The sequence below is a fragment of the Taudactylus pleione genome, unplaced genomic scaffold (genome assembly GCF_031769625.1).
Source record: "Taudactylus pleione unplaced genomic scaffold, aTauple2 ptg000155l, whole genome shotgun sequence".
Classification (NCBI taxonomy): Eukaryota; Metazoa; Chordata; class Amphibia; order Anura; family Myobatrachidae; genus Taudactylus; species Taudactylus pleione.
This window is the reverse complement of record NW_028284557.1, coordinates 11,324,505-11,338,759: the sequence shown is the minus strand read 5'-3', so window position 1 is coordinate 11,338,759 and position 14,255 is coordinate 11,324,505. Positions and strand designations below refer to the sequence as shown.

Below are 14,255 nucleotides of genomic sequence, written 5' to 3'. Positions count from 1 at the left end.
TGTGGTTTGTGTCATGGGAGAAAATGATGCTTAGTTGTAGTTATTTACAACTAGTCTTTAGGTTTATGTCCCATTGGGTGTGGCAGATACTTCTGTCTGATGTTCATCTTACCAAAATGCACATAAAAACAAAATATCTCACATTGTTAAAAACGCCTTTGATGAAGCTGGAAATAAGTCTGGCATAGATTTAGATGCCTGTAAAATTCCCATAAAAATACTTCTCTCTCTCTGTGATACCTGCAACAGTTGCTATAAAAAGGTGTCGTGTTCTGTTTCTAAATTCAAAAATATAGTGAATAACATCAGCTTGTCCAGACCCATCCCTATAAAAGAGATGCAAGTCGTATGGTTCAATTTCTAATTTTAAAAGGACTGTGCATAGATCTCCATCAGCCTGGCAGACACTATCCTATCAACATGAGCCACAGTGTCAGGAGATCTTGGTCTTCTGCTGGATCTCTCAAAGGTAGTGCCCATAATTGTAATGGACCTAAAAAGCTATTTAGGTCTTTGTCTTTAGTCTGCTACAGAGACTCTCCAGGGGAAATAAGTATTTATGGTGGATCAAGACTTAGAAGAACAACTCATGACCCTTTGGACAAAATGTATGGATTTGGGTATATACATGGAGGCCATTGTTTTAATATTGCTAGCTTTGGAAGCTGCTGGAAAAATGAAGGCTTTCTCAGTATGAACGCAAAGGAAAGTATGCAGACTTTAAATGACCGACTGGCATCCTATATGGATAACGTGGCATCACTGGAGAAAGAAAATGACCAACTGGAAAGTAAAATAAAAGAGTGGTATAACAGAAAAGCTCCACAGCAGCTGCCTGACTTCAGCATGTATTTCAGAACCATCAAGGAGCTCCAGAAAGAGGTACACAAAGGCTAGAGATAGGCAATTTTCTAACATGCATTCACCAAATCCATCTTAATATTTCATTAGGCTTGGAAATCTTTGGCTATACATATGACTGCAGTACTGTAACTGCTAGAAAGAAACAGCTTGCCTTCATCTAGTATAGACAGATAGAATTTGTATATATATATATATATATATATATATATATATATATAGCTATAATAATACTGTATTACAGTCATTTAATGTAGTCTGTGCCTATATATTTTCAAATTGTTTTATACAAAAGAAAAAAAAAGAAAAATTATCTTGAAGAGAAATAAAAGTCATAAAAAGTACTTGCTAAGAAATTAGAGAAAAATATAAAAGTATCAGCACCATAGAATAAATAACATAAAAAGTAATCTACTGTATGAAAGTGCAAAAATGCAAGCTTTTCTATTTCTACAAAACCACTAACTTGTGCATACAATGGGCCTAAATCAGATCCGCACGCAAATGCCATCGCAGCCGCAATTTTTCACTAATCGCAATTGCAAAAATATACTAATGCCTGACTCGCTGTCCAGTGCTTAGGGACACCCACTAATAGTTTCTCACATCCGTCGCTCATGCACAAAACCGGAAAATCGAAAACATCAAACGTAGATTCGGCATTCATCAAAGGGAAAAGGCATGAAGGAAATAGTATAACCATCACTGTAAGCAGGGCCGTATTAAGGTCTGTGAGGGCCCCTGGGCAACAAACATGCGGGGGCTCCTATTAAATATGACGAACTGGGGGTATGCACAATGGGGACCCCAGTAGTGTCAGTGCCCACAGTGGTAGTGCCCTTTATGCATTGCACCCAGTAGTAGTGCCCCCAGGAGTGGTGACCCTTATGCAGTGCCCCCTATGCAATACTCCCATTAGTAGTGCCCCTAGTAGTCATGTCCCCTGTAGTTATGCCCCCAGTAGTAATGCCTCCTGTGGTTGTATCCCCAATAGTAATGCCCCCTGTATAACTACCCCCGCCTTCAAGTAGTAGAGCTCCCAATAGTAATGCCCTAGTAGTAATGCCCCCAGTAGAAAAGCCGCTCGCACTAAAAAAAAACAAAAAACTAATACTTACCTTAAGCCCCACTCCCGCTCACGTCCATTCCGCCCGGCTACTCCCCTGCACTATGGGAGAAACGTCATGACGTCTCTCCCATAGTGCACTGCGTGAGCCGAAAGCCGGAGCTCACGAATGAGCTCCAGTCTCTGGCTGCCACTGTGTGGGGAGGGAGCCGGGCGCCCGCTGGTTACCATCTCAGCGGGCGCCTGGCAAAGAATGCCTCCCTGCAGCACGGGTTAAGATTGGCCAGAGGAGGCAGAACTGGTTCCGTCTCCTCCGGTTCACGTTAACCCTGATGGGTGTGGGGGCCCTTCAGGTGTGGGGGCCCAGGGACGATCGCTCCTGTCACCCCCCCTATAATCCGGCTCTGACTGTAAGAGCAGTCCTACTACCACTTTAGAATCTCCCACTTCATTTTTTCAGATTTTTTCCTAAGGTACTGCTGGCACAGCCGTAGCAGGGCACCTCCACGATTGACTGGCTTATAACCTCCTCACACAATCATGACTTAATAAAATCAGGAAAATGAGAGGCCGGATCGATAAGAGCCCAGAAAATGAGTGGCTGTGACCACTTCTCCAAGCAGAGGTATGCCCTTCCACCCCAGAATGCTGGGACAAGAGCCACTGGGCCAGCAATTGTGCCTCCTACCTTGGCATGGCACCTTGGACAGCAACACGTGTCACACCTAGTTATTGTTCTTATTGCTGGTTTAGCCTTATTTCTTATGTTAGTCATGAGAATGAGGGAACATCAGGGCTGACTTAATGAAGCCAGGAAAGGGAGGGGCGGGATTGATAGGAGCCTGGAAATTGAGTGGCCGGGACCACCTCAGATGGGTGCCCTTCCAACCCAGAATGCCGGGACAAGAGCCACTGGGACAGCAATGGTGCCTCCTACCTTGGCATGGCACCTTGGGTGGCGACACGGGCTCACACCTAGTTATTATTCTGATTGCTGGTTTTGCCTTATTTCTTATTTTAGTCATGAGAATGAGGGAACATCAGGGCTAACTATTACATATCACTTTAGTGTGTTTGCAGCATGTGTTTATTACATTGGCGTAAACGTGCCTAATTATACACTTTGTAGAAGGGCATCCAGAATGGCATCCCATGAAATTATAAAATGTCTTCTGTATATCAGAACATAAGTTCCTGTAAAATCCTAAACCTTGTGTAGGGCGTTAAATGCTGTGCTCCCTAAGTGCACTCTCTCCCCTTTATCTCATTTCATTTATCTCATTCTAAAAAGCAAAACTTATTTTTACATTGTGTGCATAAAAAGATGGAGCTATGTCATGCTCTTTCTGCACTCAGCAAATAATGCTCTTAATCTGTACTTTTTTTCCTCCCAGAAGATGCATCATTCTGCGCCAGAGTCGTAACTAGACTTTTTGGTGCCCTGTGCCAGAAAGAGCATTGGTGCCCCCCTCATTTTTCAAAGGGACATGATGCACCCAAACAAGGGGAATGGCCTCATGGGGAAGGGCCAGGGAAGATATAGGGGAGGCCAGGGGATGCTGGAGATGAAATAAGAGGAAGCTACTAGCAAGAATGATAATAAACATAAACTTGACAGGCCCAAACAGCGCCCCCTGACCAGTGGTGCCCTGTGCGATGGCACCGGCCGCACTACCCTAGCTATGGCCCTGTTCTGCGTCCCTGCATGAGCCACCATCTTTGCCTACAATGTGCTTGCTTCTAAAATCAGATGTATTGTACAAGAAAAGGAAAGTCAGAAAAATCTCTCAGCTTAACACTTTGTAATGACCTTTATAGTGCTGCATACAGTATTCACTATGCTAACATAAGCAACATGAAAAGAATGGGATACAAATTAACTATGAAAGTAAGTTATGTTTCATAGCTGCCATATGAATCTCACAGGAAGTTAATTCTCAGTAACAACATACACAGCCAAGTATCCAGTGTACAGTAATGTAAAACACTGTAATATTAATTCAGCGCAGAGCTTCTTATTCTCCTCTGGTATTAAACATACAGTACATGGTTGCAGTCAGCTTTGTAACCCATTCTTCTGTTTTTAATGAACTTTTTGGTAATATAGAATAATTTTTCATTGAGATCATAAAGACCAACCCAAAATGTCCTGATGACCTCCTTTTAGTGTAACATATGTATAATGTATGTGTCATTAATGTACAACTGTTGTTTTTTGTTTTACTACTATTTGTAATACTTGGATTGCAGACAGCTAGTCTGACATCCTGAGCTTCTGTGTCCTCATTCCTTTCCAGATTTTCAGCATTGCTATTGAAAATGCCCAGGTTCTTCTGCACATAGACAATGCACGTCTTGCAGGGGATGACATCCAAAACAAGTAAGAACAATTAAGGTAACATTGTGAGCACTGTTACAACTCAAGATGAACTATACAGTTTTATTATATATAATCTGAAAAGGACAGAAAAGCCTTACAACCCCTATGCACTCGGATCAAGTGGTAATTTACATTTCCTAGAGTAGATCCCATAGTTTGATACCAAGAAGTATGATCAGCCAATGATAGCATATGCACTGTGATCAGGTACACCAGAATTTCTGGCAGTTTTGGTCCAGTATATGCTTGGGTAATTTGGTTAAAGAGACCAGCTTCCTTTATGTGTGTCCATCTTCTTAATTTAGGGCTAGCTTGGACATGAGTTTTGTTATATTATTAATTGTTATATTGCTAATTTCATGACTTTCTAATTTCAATATGATGAAAGTGAACTTTTCCCAAAACACTATAGTGTGTAATTTTTATCTTGTGGATGTAATATATGTACGGTATTAAATCACATTTTAGGTTTTTACACATATATCCGGATTACCCCATAAAATGACAGACAGTATTCTTGTTAATAGTGGAAGCATGTTTATAACTATACACTTATATAAGTGCCAAAATCATGGGATAGATGCCTAGTATCGTGCAGGACCCCCTTTAGCCCGGCGAAGTGCAGCAACTCGATGTTTCATTGATTCTACAAGTGGATGGAAGACCTCTGGAGAGATTTTGCCCCAGCCATCTGCATAGCTTCCCACAGCTCCCTCATATTGTAGGTGAAGGCTCTTGTGTGCAAATGGACCTCTTCACCAAGTCCCATAATTCCTCAATTAGGTTCATATCAGGCGAACGTGGTGACCACACTCTCCAGAATTCTCCTCGAACCCATTCTGGACAACTTGGGACTAATGACACATGTTGCTGGAATATTCCATTTAGTGGGGGTACATGACGTCCACAACAGTGCCTTGTTGACAACTGGGGTCCATGGCTTCTTGGGGTCTGCGCCACTCCCAAACCTACCATCAGCCCAAAACAACTGGAACCGTGATGTAGTGTTAACAGGGGCACTCTGGATTTTCTGCTCCCATATCCCATGGAAGCTAAAGAACTTTGTACTGACCTGCTGGATATGCGTCTGGTACCACCTGCATTGAATGTGGATGTGAGTTGAGTTGAGCCAGTGTCGCTTGCCTGTTACTGCAGACATTTCTGGCCAGACGCCACTGGTCATGATCTTTAAGCACCCATGGTCCACCATTGTGCTGTCCATGGTGGGTGGTAATGTCATCCATGAGATATTCCCGGTACACACATAACACCGCACATTGAGGAATGTTTAATGTCCACTCAACTTTGGAAATGGAATGTCCCATCCGTCGGTCACCTACTATCAATATCCGTTGGTACTCCGATATTTCAAGTCACCTTGCCATGAGCAGCCTAGCCGATGTTCAACTGACTCACAAGATGTCAGATTACAACTGATGTAGGTCTGGGCATTTCCAAGATTACACAGTACAGTGACCCCACCTGCCATTACCTTTACATACTGCTATCCCATGACTTTTGGCACTTCAGTGTATATACTGTAAATATACACTATACTGTATATACACAATGTGTAGAACAGAGTCCCGGTTCAGGTCTTGCCATAAGTTTAGATCACTGAAAACTGGATCTCAGGTTTTGGATCGCATGTAATCAGAATCAAATTGATTTTAGATATTTTTATCATTTTTAAAGAAATCCAAAACTAAATCCAAAACCGAACAAAAACACTAGAGGGTGGTTTTACCAAACCCCAAACCATAACATTAGAGTACGGTATTTCCAAAATATCTCTAATATATATATATATATATTAGGGGTGTGCACCGGCCACTTTTCGTGTTTTGTGTTTTGGTTTTGGATCTGGATCTTTCTTCGTGTTTTGGATCTGGATTGGTTTTGTCAAAACCACCCTTCCGTGTTTTGGGTTCTGGGTTTTGTGTTTTGGATCTGGATTTTTAAACAAAAATAAAAAAAAACGCTAAAATCACATAAAATGGGCCTTTTTTTGTTCCTACGCTATTAATAACCCCAATAACATTAATTTCCACTCATTTCCACTCTATTCTGAACACCTCACACCTCACAATATTGTTTTTAGGCCAAAAGGTTGCACCGAGGTAGCTGGATGACTATGCTAAGCGACACAAGTGGGCGGCACAAACACGTGGCCCATCTAGGAGTGGCACTGCAGTGGCAGACAGGAAGCCAATCAGCGTTATGGTGCCCATTTGCATGTAGCACGAACCCGGGAGATCCGTGCTACATGCATCTGTGTGATTGGCACAGAGCAATGACAGGTCCGTGAGACCCGTCTGTGCTGCTGTGGTAAAAAAAAAAAAAAAAACCTGTGTAAAAAAAGAAAAAAATGGCGTGCACCCTCCAAAAAAAGAGCAACCAGCCCCGGGCATTAGTAACCCAGTGCTGGGTGTGCTTAAATACAGGGGACAAACGACGTAGGGGTCCCCTGTACTTAAGCACAACCAGCACCGGGCTAGTCAGAACCAGCGCTGGTTGCCAAAATACGGGGGACAAATGACGTAGGGGTCCCCCGTATTCTGCTCAACCAGCTCTGGGCTCTGATCCGGTCCTGGTTCTGGAAATACAGGGGAAAAAAATTAGTAGGGTTCCCCTGTATGTTCCAGAACCAGCACTGGACTTTTTCTAGCGGGGGGCTGATGCCACAGCCAGGGGAGCCCTTTCACCGGGCCCCCCAGCCGCAGCATCAGCCCTGACCGCTAGTCAGCCCAGGCCGGGGATCCCTGGAGAGCTGGGGACCCCACCAATAAAGGGGTCACCCTCTCCAGGGCACCCCAGACCCAGGCTGATAGCCCGGGGCTATCGCCGCCACCCCTGGTGGCGGTGGGTGGCGGGTTGATTGTGTGGTGTGGTGTAAATAAAGAATATCAAACATTGTCTTTACAAGTAGAACTGCAAGTCCCAGCTAGCCTGCCCCGCATGCTGGTACTTGGAGAACCACAAGTACCAGCATGCACGGCATTAAGGGCCCACTAGTACCTGTAGTTCACCTGTAAAAAAAATGTTTAAAAATAGACAGGACACACACACCGTGACAGTATAAGTTTATTAAACATACATACACACACACACACACATGTACACATACTCACCTATGTAACCTGTAGCATCGGTCCACTTGTCCGGTAAAGTATCCATAGGGGACCTGTGAAAAAAAACATACTCACCATCTCCTATGCGAGGTTCTGTCCTCTTCGTTCCAAAGTAGGCATCCCCGGACTTGGCAAAAAAAAAAAACGAAAACGCGATCCACGAACTTAGTACCGTTCTATAGAACGGTACTTCCCGAATGAGAGCTTAGCGGCGGGGTATCACCGTGGAAACCCCGCTGCTAAGCGTTCATTGGCTGAGAGAGGTCATCTCCCGTCTCTCAGCCAATGAACGGCTCCCTCCATTGTAGTCAATGGTGGGAGCCGCAAGGTTATTAAAGTTTACCCTGCGGCTATTCTTTATTTACACCACACCACACAATCAACCCGCCACCCACCGCCACCAGGGGTGGCGGGGATAGCCCCGGGCTATCAGCCTGGGCCTGGGGTGCCCTGGAGAGGGTGACCCCTTTATTGGGGGGGTCCCCAGCTCTCCAGGGATCCCCGGCCTGGGCTGACTAGCGGTCAGGGCTGATGCTGCGGCTGGGGGGCCCGGTGAAAGGGCTCCCCTGGCTGTGGCATCAGCCCCCCGCTAGAATAAGTCCAGTGCTGGTTCTGGAACATACAGGGGAACCCTACTAATTCTTTTCCCCTGTATTTCCAGAACCAGGACCGGATCAGAGCCCAGAGCTGGTTGCGCAGAATACGGGGGACCCCCTACGTCGTTTGTCCCCCGTATTTTGGCAACCAGCGCTGGTTCTGACTAGCCCGGTGCTGGTTGTGCTTAAGTACAGGGGACCCCTATGTCGTTTGTCCCCTGTATTTAAGCACACCCAGCACTGGGTCACTAATGCCCGGGGCTGGTTGCTCTTTTTTTTTGGGGGGGGGGGGGGCACGCCATTTTTTTCTTTTTTTACACAGGTTTTTTTTTTTTTTTTACCACAGCAGCACAGAAGGGTCTCACGGACCCGTCAGTGCTCTGTGTCAATGACACAGATGCAAGTAACACGGATCTCCTGGTCCGTGCGTGCATCTGTGTCATTGAAATACACAGCAGCACAGACGGGTCTCACTGACCCATTTGTGCTCTGTGTCACTGTCAGTCACACAGATGCATGTAGCACGGATCTCACGAGTCCGTGCTACATGCAAATGAGCACCATAATGCTGATTGGCTGAGAGCCGTGACAGACGGCTCTGTCAGCCAATCAGCACTTTGCCCATTAAAGGCAAAGGCATTTTTTTTTAAATGGCCGCTCGAGGCAAAACCTCGAGATCCGACAGCAGATCTCGAGGTTTTGCCTCGGGAGAGGGATCTGGGGCAGACAGGGAGATCCGAGCTTGGGCTCGGATCGCCCCGGATCCCCGAAGTTCGGGTGGGTTCGGTTCTCAGGGAACCGAACCCGCTCATCCCTAATATATATATATATATACACACACTGTTGTTAATCAATCGAATCCAATAATCTTCTTCAGCAGAGCTGGTTCTCTGAATTCTCAGACTAAAGAAAGCAAACAGTTTTAATGGCTGTTGGAAAAGGGGTCTGTCATCAAAACTGGGATGTGCAGCCGCCCTTGTACCATTTTATATATGATATGGTGAAACAAATGTGTCTTTCCAAGTCATAAGGCGTTTACGCAGCAGTACTGTATATTCTAGAATATTAACATTCTTTGAAAAGATTCTAATGAAGCAATGAATTCTTTGGCTTTGTTCATGTTGCACAATCCTAGCCTGTTTCTGTCAGATATGACTACTAATAATATTAATTTGTATAATAAACTATGGGGGAGATGTATCAAGTGGAGAGAGAGAGAGAGAGAGAGAGAGAGAGAGAGATAAAGTACTAAATAATCAGCTCCTGTCATTTTACTTGCTGTGTTTGAAAAATTACAGTTAGGAGCTGATTGTTTGGTACTTGGGGGAGATGTACTGTACTAAGCCTTGGAGAGAGATAATGTGAAGAGAGATAAAGTACCAACCAATCAGCTCTTTACTGTTCTGAGACTGAGCAGTCCTTTGAATATGCCTCCACACATTCAGTACCAACTGTAACAATGTGGAACAGATACATAGGGGCCGATTCAATTGTTTATCTGGGGACTATTTTTATAAGACGCCAGATGGAGCAATTAAATTGTTGCTCTGTTATACCTCTTTTCCACCAAAAACCCGGGTCCGACCTTTTCAGACATGGTTCCAACCCAGATCAGACACTGCTTACACAGCACCATTGTTTTGGGTTATTCTCAGCTTAGCCCCGTTCACACTGAACCTGGATCTGCCCTGCTAAACTTGTGAGGTCATAAAAAGTGGGAGGTGACTGCTCCACAACCACCAATCAACTCATTTTAGGCGTGACCCAGGTCGGATAACCCGGGTTGCACCTTTTACACTGTTCCATTAACCAGGTCCATCCTGGTCCGACCCTGGTAGCTACCTGGGTTGGATTGCCGGGTCACTTGACCCAGGTTATTTTTCAGGGACCATTTTACACTGAGCTGTGACCCTGATAGACCCAGCAAAATCCCAAGTTTTTGCTCTGGTGTAAAAGGGGTATAAGGGAGCGATAGCAGGAGTGTGCAAGCAAAAGTGTGCGACAAACCTGTGGTGCTGTTTGGGCACCCTAACTGGGACTTTAGACAGGTTTAGCAGTTTTACATAACTAAACCCTGTCTAATAGGGCGTGAACACCGCGATAATTAATGGGTGCCAAGAAAAATTGAATTGCAACTCTGAATGTCCATTAATTATCACAGGTAAAAAAAAAACAATTAAATCCCCCCACAGACTCCACGAGAATAGATAAATAAGCGTGAATTTGTGGCAGTGGGGAGCTATGCATTGGTCCGCTTGCCAGGTCCATGCTTGCAGTGAGAGAGTCCTGAGCAGATGCCAGGTTTGCCCACCCTAGAAACTGTTCTGGTTCTAAAGGATGAACTTTTACATACTGTTTTTAGTATTTCAGTGCAGGACTGGGTGCATATCAGTGGAGGCTGCAGTGCAGTCAAAAAATCAAATAGGGGAGCAACACTAACTGCCATCACAAACGCTGCCAAACATTGCCTGGCCGGGACTTACTGGCAGTTGGTGTGGTTCCCCTATTTGAATTTTGGACTGCACTGCAGCCCTACCTCTGGAGCAGCCACTGGTGCAGATTGATTTTATGCAGGTGTTTCCAATGAACACAAAGGGGTGTATTCAATTAGGCTGCGAAATGTCGGAATCAACTTCATTTTTGCCTATTTCAATTATCCCCGTATTCAATTTCAAAGACTTTTTGCAGGTTCGAAAAGTCTTTGAGAAAAAACGGGGATAACTTTTCGCCATGTTTTACATGGCGAAAAAAAGTGCAGAATGGGGGTTTAGGGTGCAGGCTTAAAAAAAATAGCCTGCACCCCTGGGAATATCCCCTAAAAACGAACTGTGTCAAAAAAAAGAAAAAAAAAAAATAGGGACACCCCAAAAAATTATTTTAATTTTGGGGTAAAATAAAAAAAATGGGGAACAGTGTTTAAAAATAGCGCAATAGGTTCAGGGGTATTCTGTAAGTATGCGGCAGGTGTTTTCTAGAATAGGCTATTAGCGGCAGGTGCATTTTTGCAGAATTTTTTAAAAATTAGTTTAGGGACTTAAAAATATGCTAGTACCATTTTCATGTACCCCAAATTTGATGTGACCTGACCATTTTTTAAAACAAAAAAATAACCTAAGTGCTCTACTGCATCACTTCTTTAATGTCGGGAAAAAAACACCTGCCGCTTCTATTTAAAAATGCAGAACACATTCTGCAGGGCTAAACGGGGGTATCCACAGTGATCCCCCATGTCTGGACAGGTATGCAATCGGGAAGCCGACTGCCTAAATACCGGCAGCCGGCTTCCCGACTGTCATATCCCCGCAAGGGTGAAATGCCGGGAGTCTAGATGTAGACGTCCGCATTTCCCCGACGCCGGGAGAACGGCGCCCGGCATCCCGATCGTAGTGATGCCAGGTGCCACGAGCGGACAGCCGCGGGGGGGGGGAGGAGGGTTAGGTTTAGGGCTCCCGGGGGGGACTTAGGGTTAGGCACCCCCCCAGGAGGGTTAGGGTTAGGCTAGGGGGAGTGAGGGTTAGGGTTAGGCACCCCCAGGGGGGACTTAGGTTTGGCACCCCCCGGGGGACTTAGGTTTAGGCAGCGGGGAAGGGGGTGGTTAGGGTTAGGCACTTAGAGGGGGGATTAGGGTTAGGCACTTGGGGGGGAAGTTAGGGTTAGGCAACCCTAAGGAGGGTTAGGGTTAGGGGGGTTAGGTTAGGTTAGTAGATACTCACCTATCTACGATCAGGATTTCCAGTGCTGTCGGGCTTCCGCTGCTTCGAACTCTGCTCATGTCGGGCTGCCGCTGACCGGCCGGCGGTATTTCATACCCATTCCTCTGGACATCATTAGGGGGGTCCCTGGATAAATTCCTGATAATTCCGCAGGCTCCTGTTTCACCAGCTTCAAATTGAATACGGGGATAAAGCGGGTACGCACCCGATACTTTATCCCCAGAAAAGCTCCGATGTGGAGTGAAAAGTCCAGCATTCGGGCCTAAGTGTATGCACCTTCAAAAGCACTTGGCAGACAAGTAGATGCACTTGTGCACAAAATCAGACATCACAGATCTTCATAAATGATCCTTAAGCTGGGTATGCACCTAACAGATATATTTGCAGATCGACTGATGTCTCTGCAGCAAGTGTACGAGCGGTCGGTGGATCGCCCATATACACAGCACGATGAGCAGATATATCTGCAGCTGCAGATATATCTGCCATTGGCTATGCAGCAGGGCTGGCTTAAAGGGGGGGGGGGCGACAGGATGCGGTCACACCAAGGGGGCCCTCACACAGCAGCAGCTCCCCCAGAGCAGGCGCTATTATATTAAGCCCCGCCCACCTCACGACAAAATGCAGCGATTCGTGGGTCAGTTGGTTGGTAGCCTTGCCAATATTATGCGATTGCATTAATATTTTGTCATTTGTCCCTGCCCTTTTTCCGATCGACCCGTGAATCGCGGCATTTTGCCATGTGGGGGGCGGAGCTTAATAACATGGTGCCAGCCTGCCAGGTCTCGTCCCCATCACATCCACAACATGCAGTCTGCAGATCTGCAAGGTAAGTGTATGTGTGTGTAATGTATGAGGGACACATGCATGTGTGGTGTATATATGTGTTTTTCTGTGTGAATATATGTACAGTATGTATGTGTTTGTAAGTATGTAAATATATGCATGTCTGGTGTGTGTATACTATATATATATATATATAATATATATATATATATTAGGGGTGAGCGGGTTCGGATTTCTGAAATCCGAACCCCCCCCGAGCCCCCCCGATCCGAGGCAGATCCGAGTCAGGCTCGACTTTTCCCGCCTGACTCGGATCTGAAATCGAGGCAAAACGTCATCATCACGCCTTCCGAGTCTCGCGGGTTTTGGATCCTATATAAGGTACCCGCGTCGGCGCCATTTTCTCACTCGGCTGTGGACAGTGAAGAGAGAGGGGGGGAGTTAGGGCTGGCTGGGCTGTGTAGTGTAGTGTAGTGTAGTGCTGCTGTTGTCCACTACTTCAAAGTCCATAGGGGCTGGCTGTGTTGTGCTGTGCTGCTGTTGTTAATAGGGGCTGTGTCCACTACTTCAAAGTCCATAGGGGCTGGCTGGACTGTGTTGTGCAGTCAGTTCTCCATAGGGGCTGTGTCCACTCCAAAGTCCTGTGCAGTGTCCCAGTCCTAAAGGGGTGCTGTAGTGTTGTCCAGGGGGTGCTCTGTCCATCAGGGGTGCTCCACCCAAGTGCTAAAAAAATTATATTTTTTGTGTGTTTGTGAATTGTGTGCGCAGTAGCCGCACGTGCATCAACAAAGTAGTGCCAAGCGTGCGCCTGTGTCATAAGTAAAGGGCCGGCTGGCTTGACCATTAAAGGGTGCTGTAACCCCCAAAGTACACTCCAGTCCAAACCAAAAAAATTATTATTTTCTGTGTTTGTGAATTGTGTGCACAGTAGCCGCACGTGCATCAACAAAGTAGTGCCAAGCGTGCGCCTGTGTCATAAGTAAAGGGCCGGCTGGCTTGACCGTTAAAGGGTGCTGTAACCCCCAAAGTACACTCCAAACCAAAAAAATATATATTTTCTGTGTTTGTGAATTGTGTGCGCAGTAGCCACACGTGCATCAACAAAGTAGTGCCAAGCGTGCGCCTGTGTCATAAGTAAAGGGCCGGCTGGCTTGACCGTTAAAGGGTGCTGTAACCCCCAAAGTACACACCAAACCAAAAAAATATATATTTTCTGCGTTTGTGAATTGTGTGCGCAGTAGCCGCACGTGCATCAACAAAGTAGTGCCAAGCGTGCGCCTGTGTCATAAGTAAAGGGCCAGCTGGCTTGACCATTAAAGGGTGCTGTAACCCCCAAAGTACACTCCATTCCAAACCAAAAAAAAAATTATTTTCTGTGTTTGTGAATTGTGTGCGCAGTAGCCGCACGTGCATCAACAAAGTAGTGCCAAGCGTGCGCCTGTGTCATAAGTAAAGGGCCGGCTGGCTTGACCATTAAAGGGTGCTGTAACCCCCAAAGTACACTCCAGTCCAAACCAAAAAAAAAATAATTTTCTGTGTTTGTGAATTGTGTGCGCAGTAGCCACACGTGCATCAACAAAGTAGTGCCAAGCGTGCGCCTGTGTCATAAGTAAAGGGCCGGCTGGCTCATTTCTTAAAGGGTGGTGTAACCCACAAAGTGCACTACTCTCCAGCAAAAATAAAAAAATATTTTCTGTGTTTGTGTGCGCTTTAGAAGCACGT

At 45.7% G+C, this 14,255-nt stretch overlaps 1 protein-coding gene across 1 annotated transcript in view; it reads left to right on the top strand.

Moving 5' to 3' along the window:
- Nucleotides 1–420: 420 nt before the first annotated feature.
- The window catches only part of LOC148521810 (keratin, type I cytoskeletal 17-like), a 40,489-nt gene continuing 26,654 nt past the window's right edge, over nucleotides 421–14,255 (top strand). The window contains exons 1-2 of the mRNA XM_088474677.1: nucleotides 421–882; nucleotides 4,225–4,307. Of these exons, the coding sequence (XP_088330803.1) occupies nucleotides 421–882; nucleotides 4,225–4,307 (545 nt within the window). The remainder of the gene's footprint in view (nucleotides 883–4,224; nucleotides 4,308–14,255) is intronic.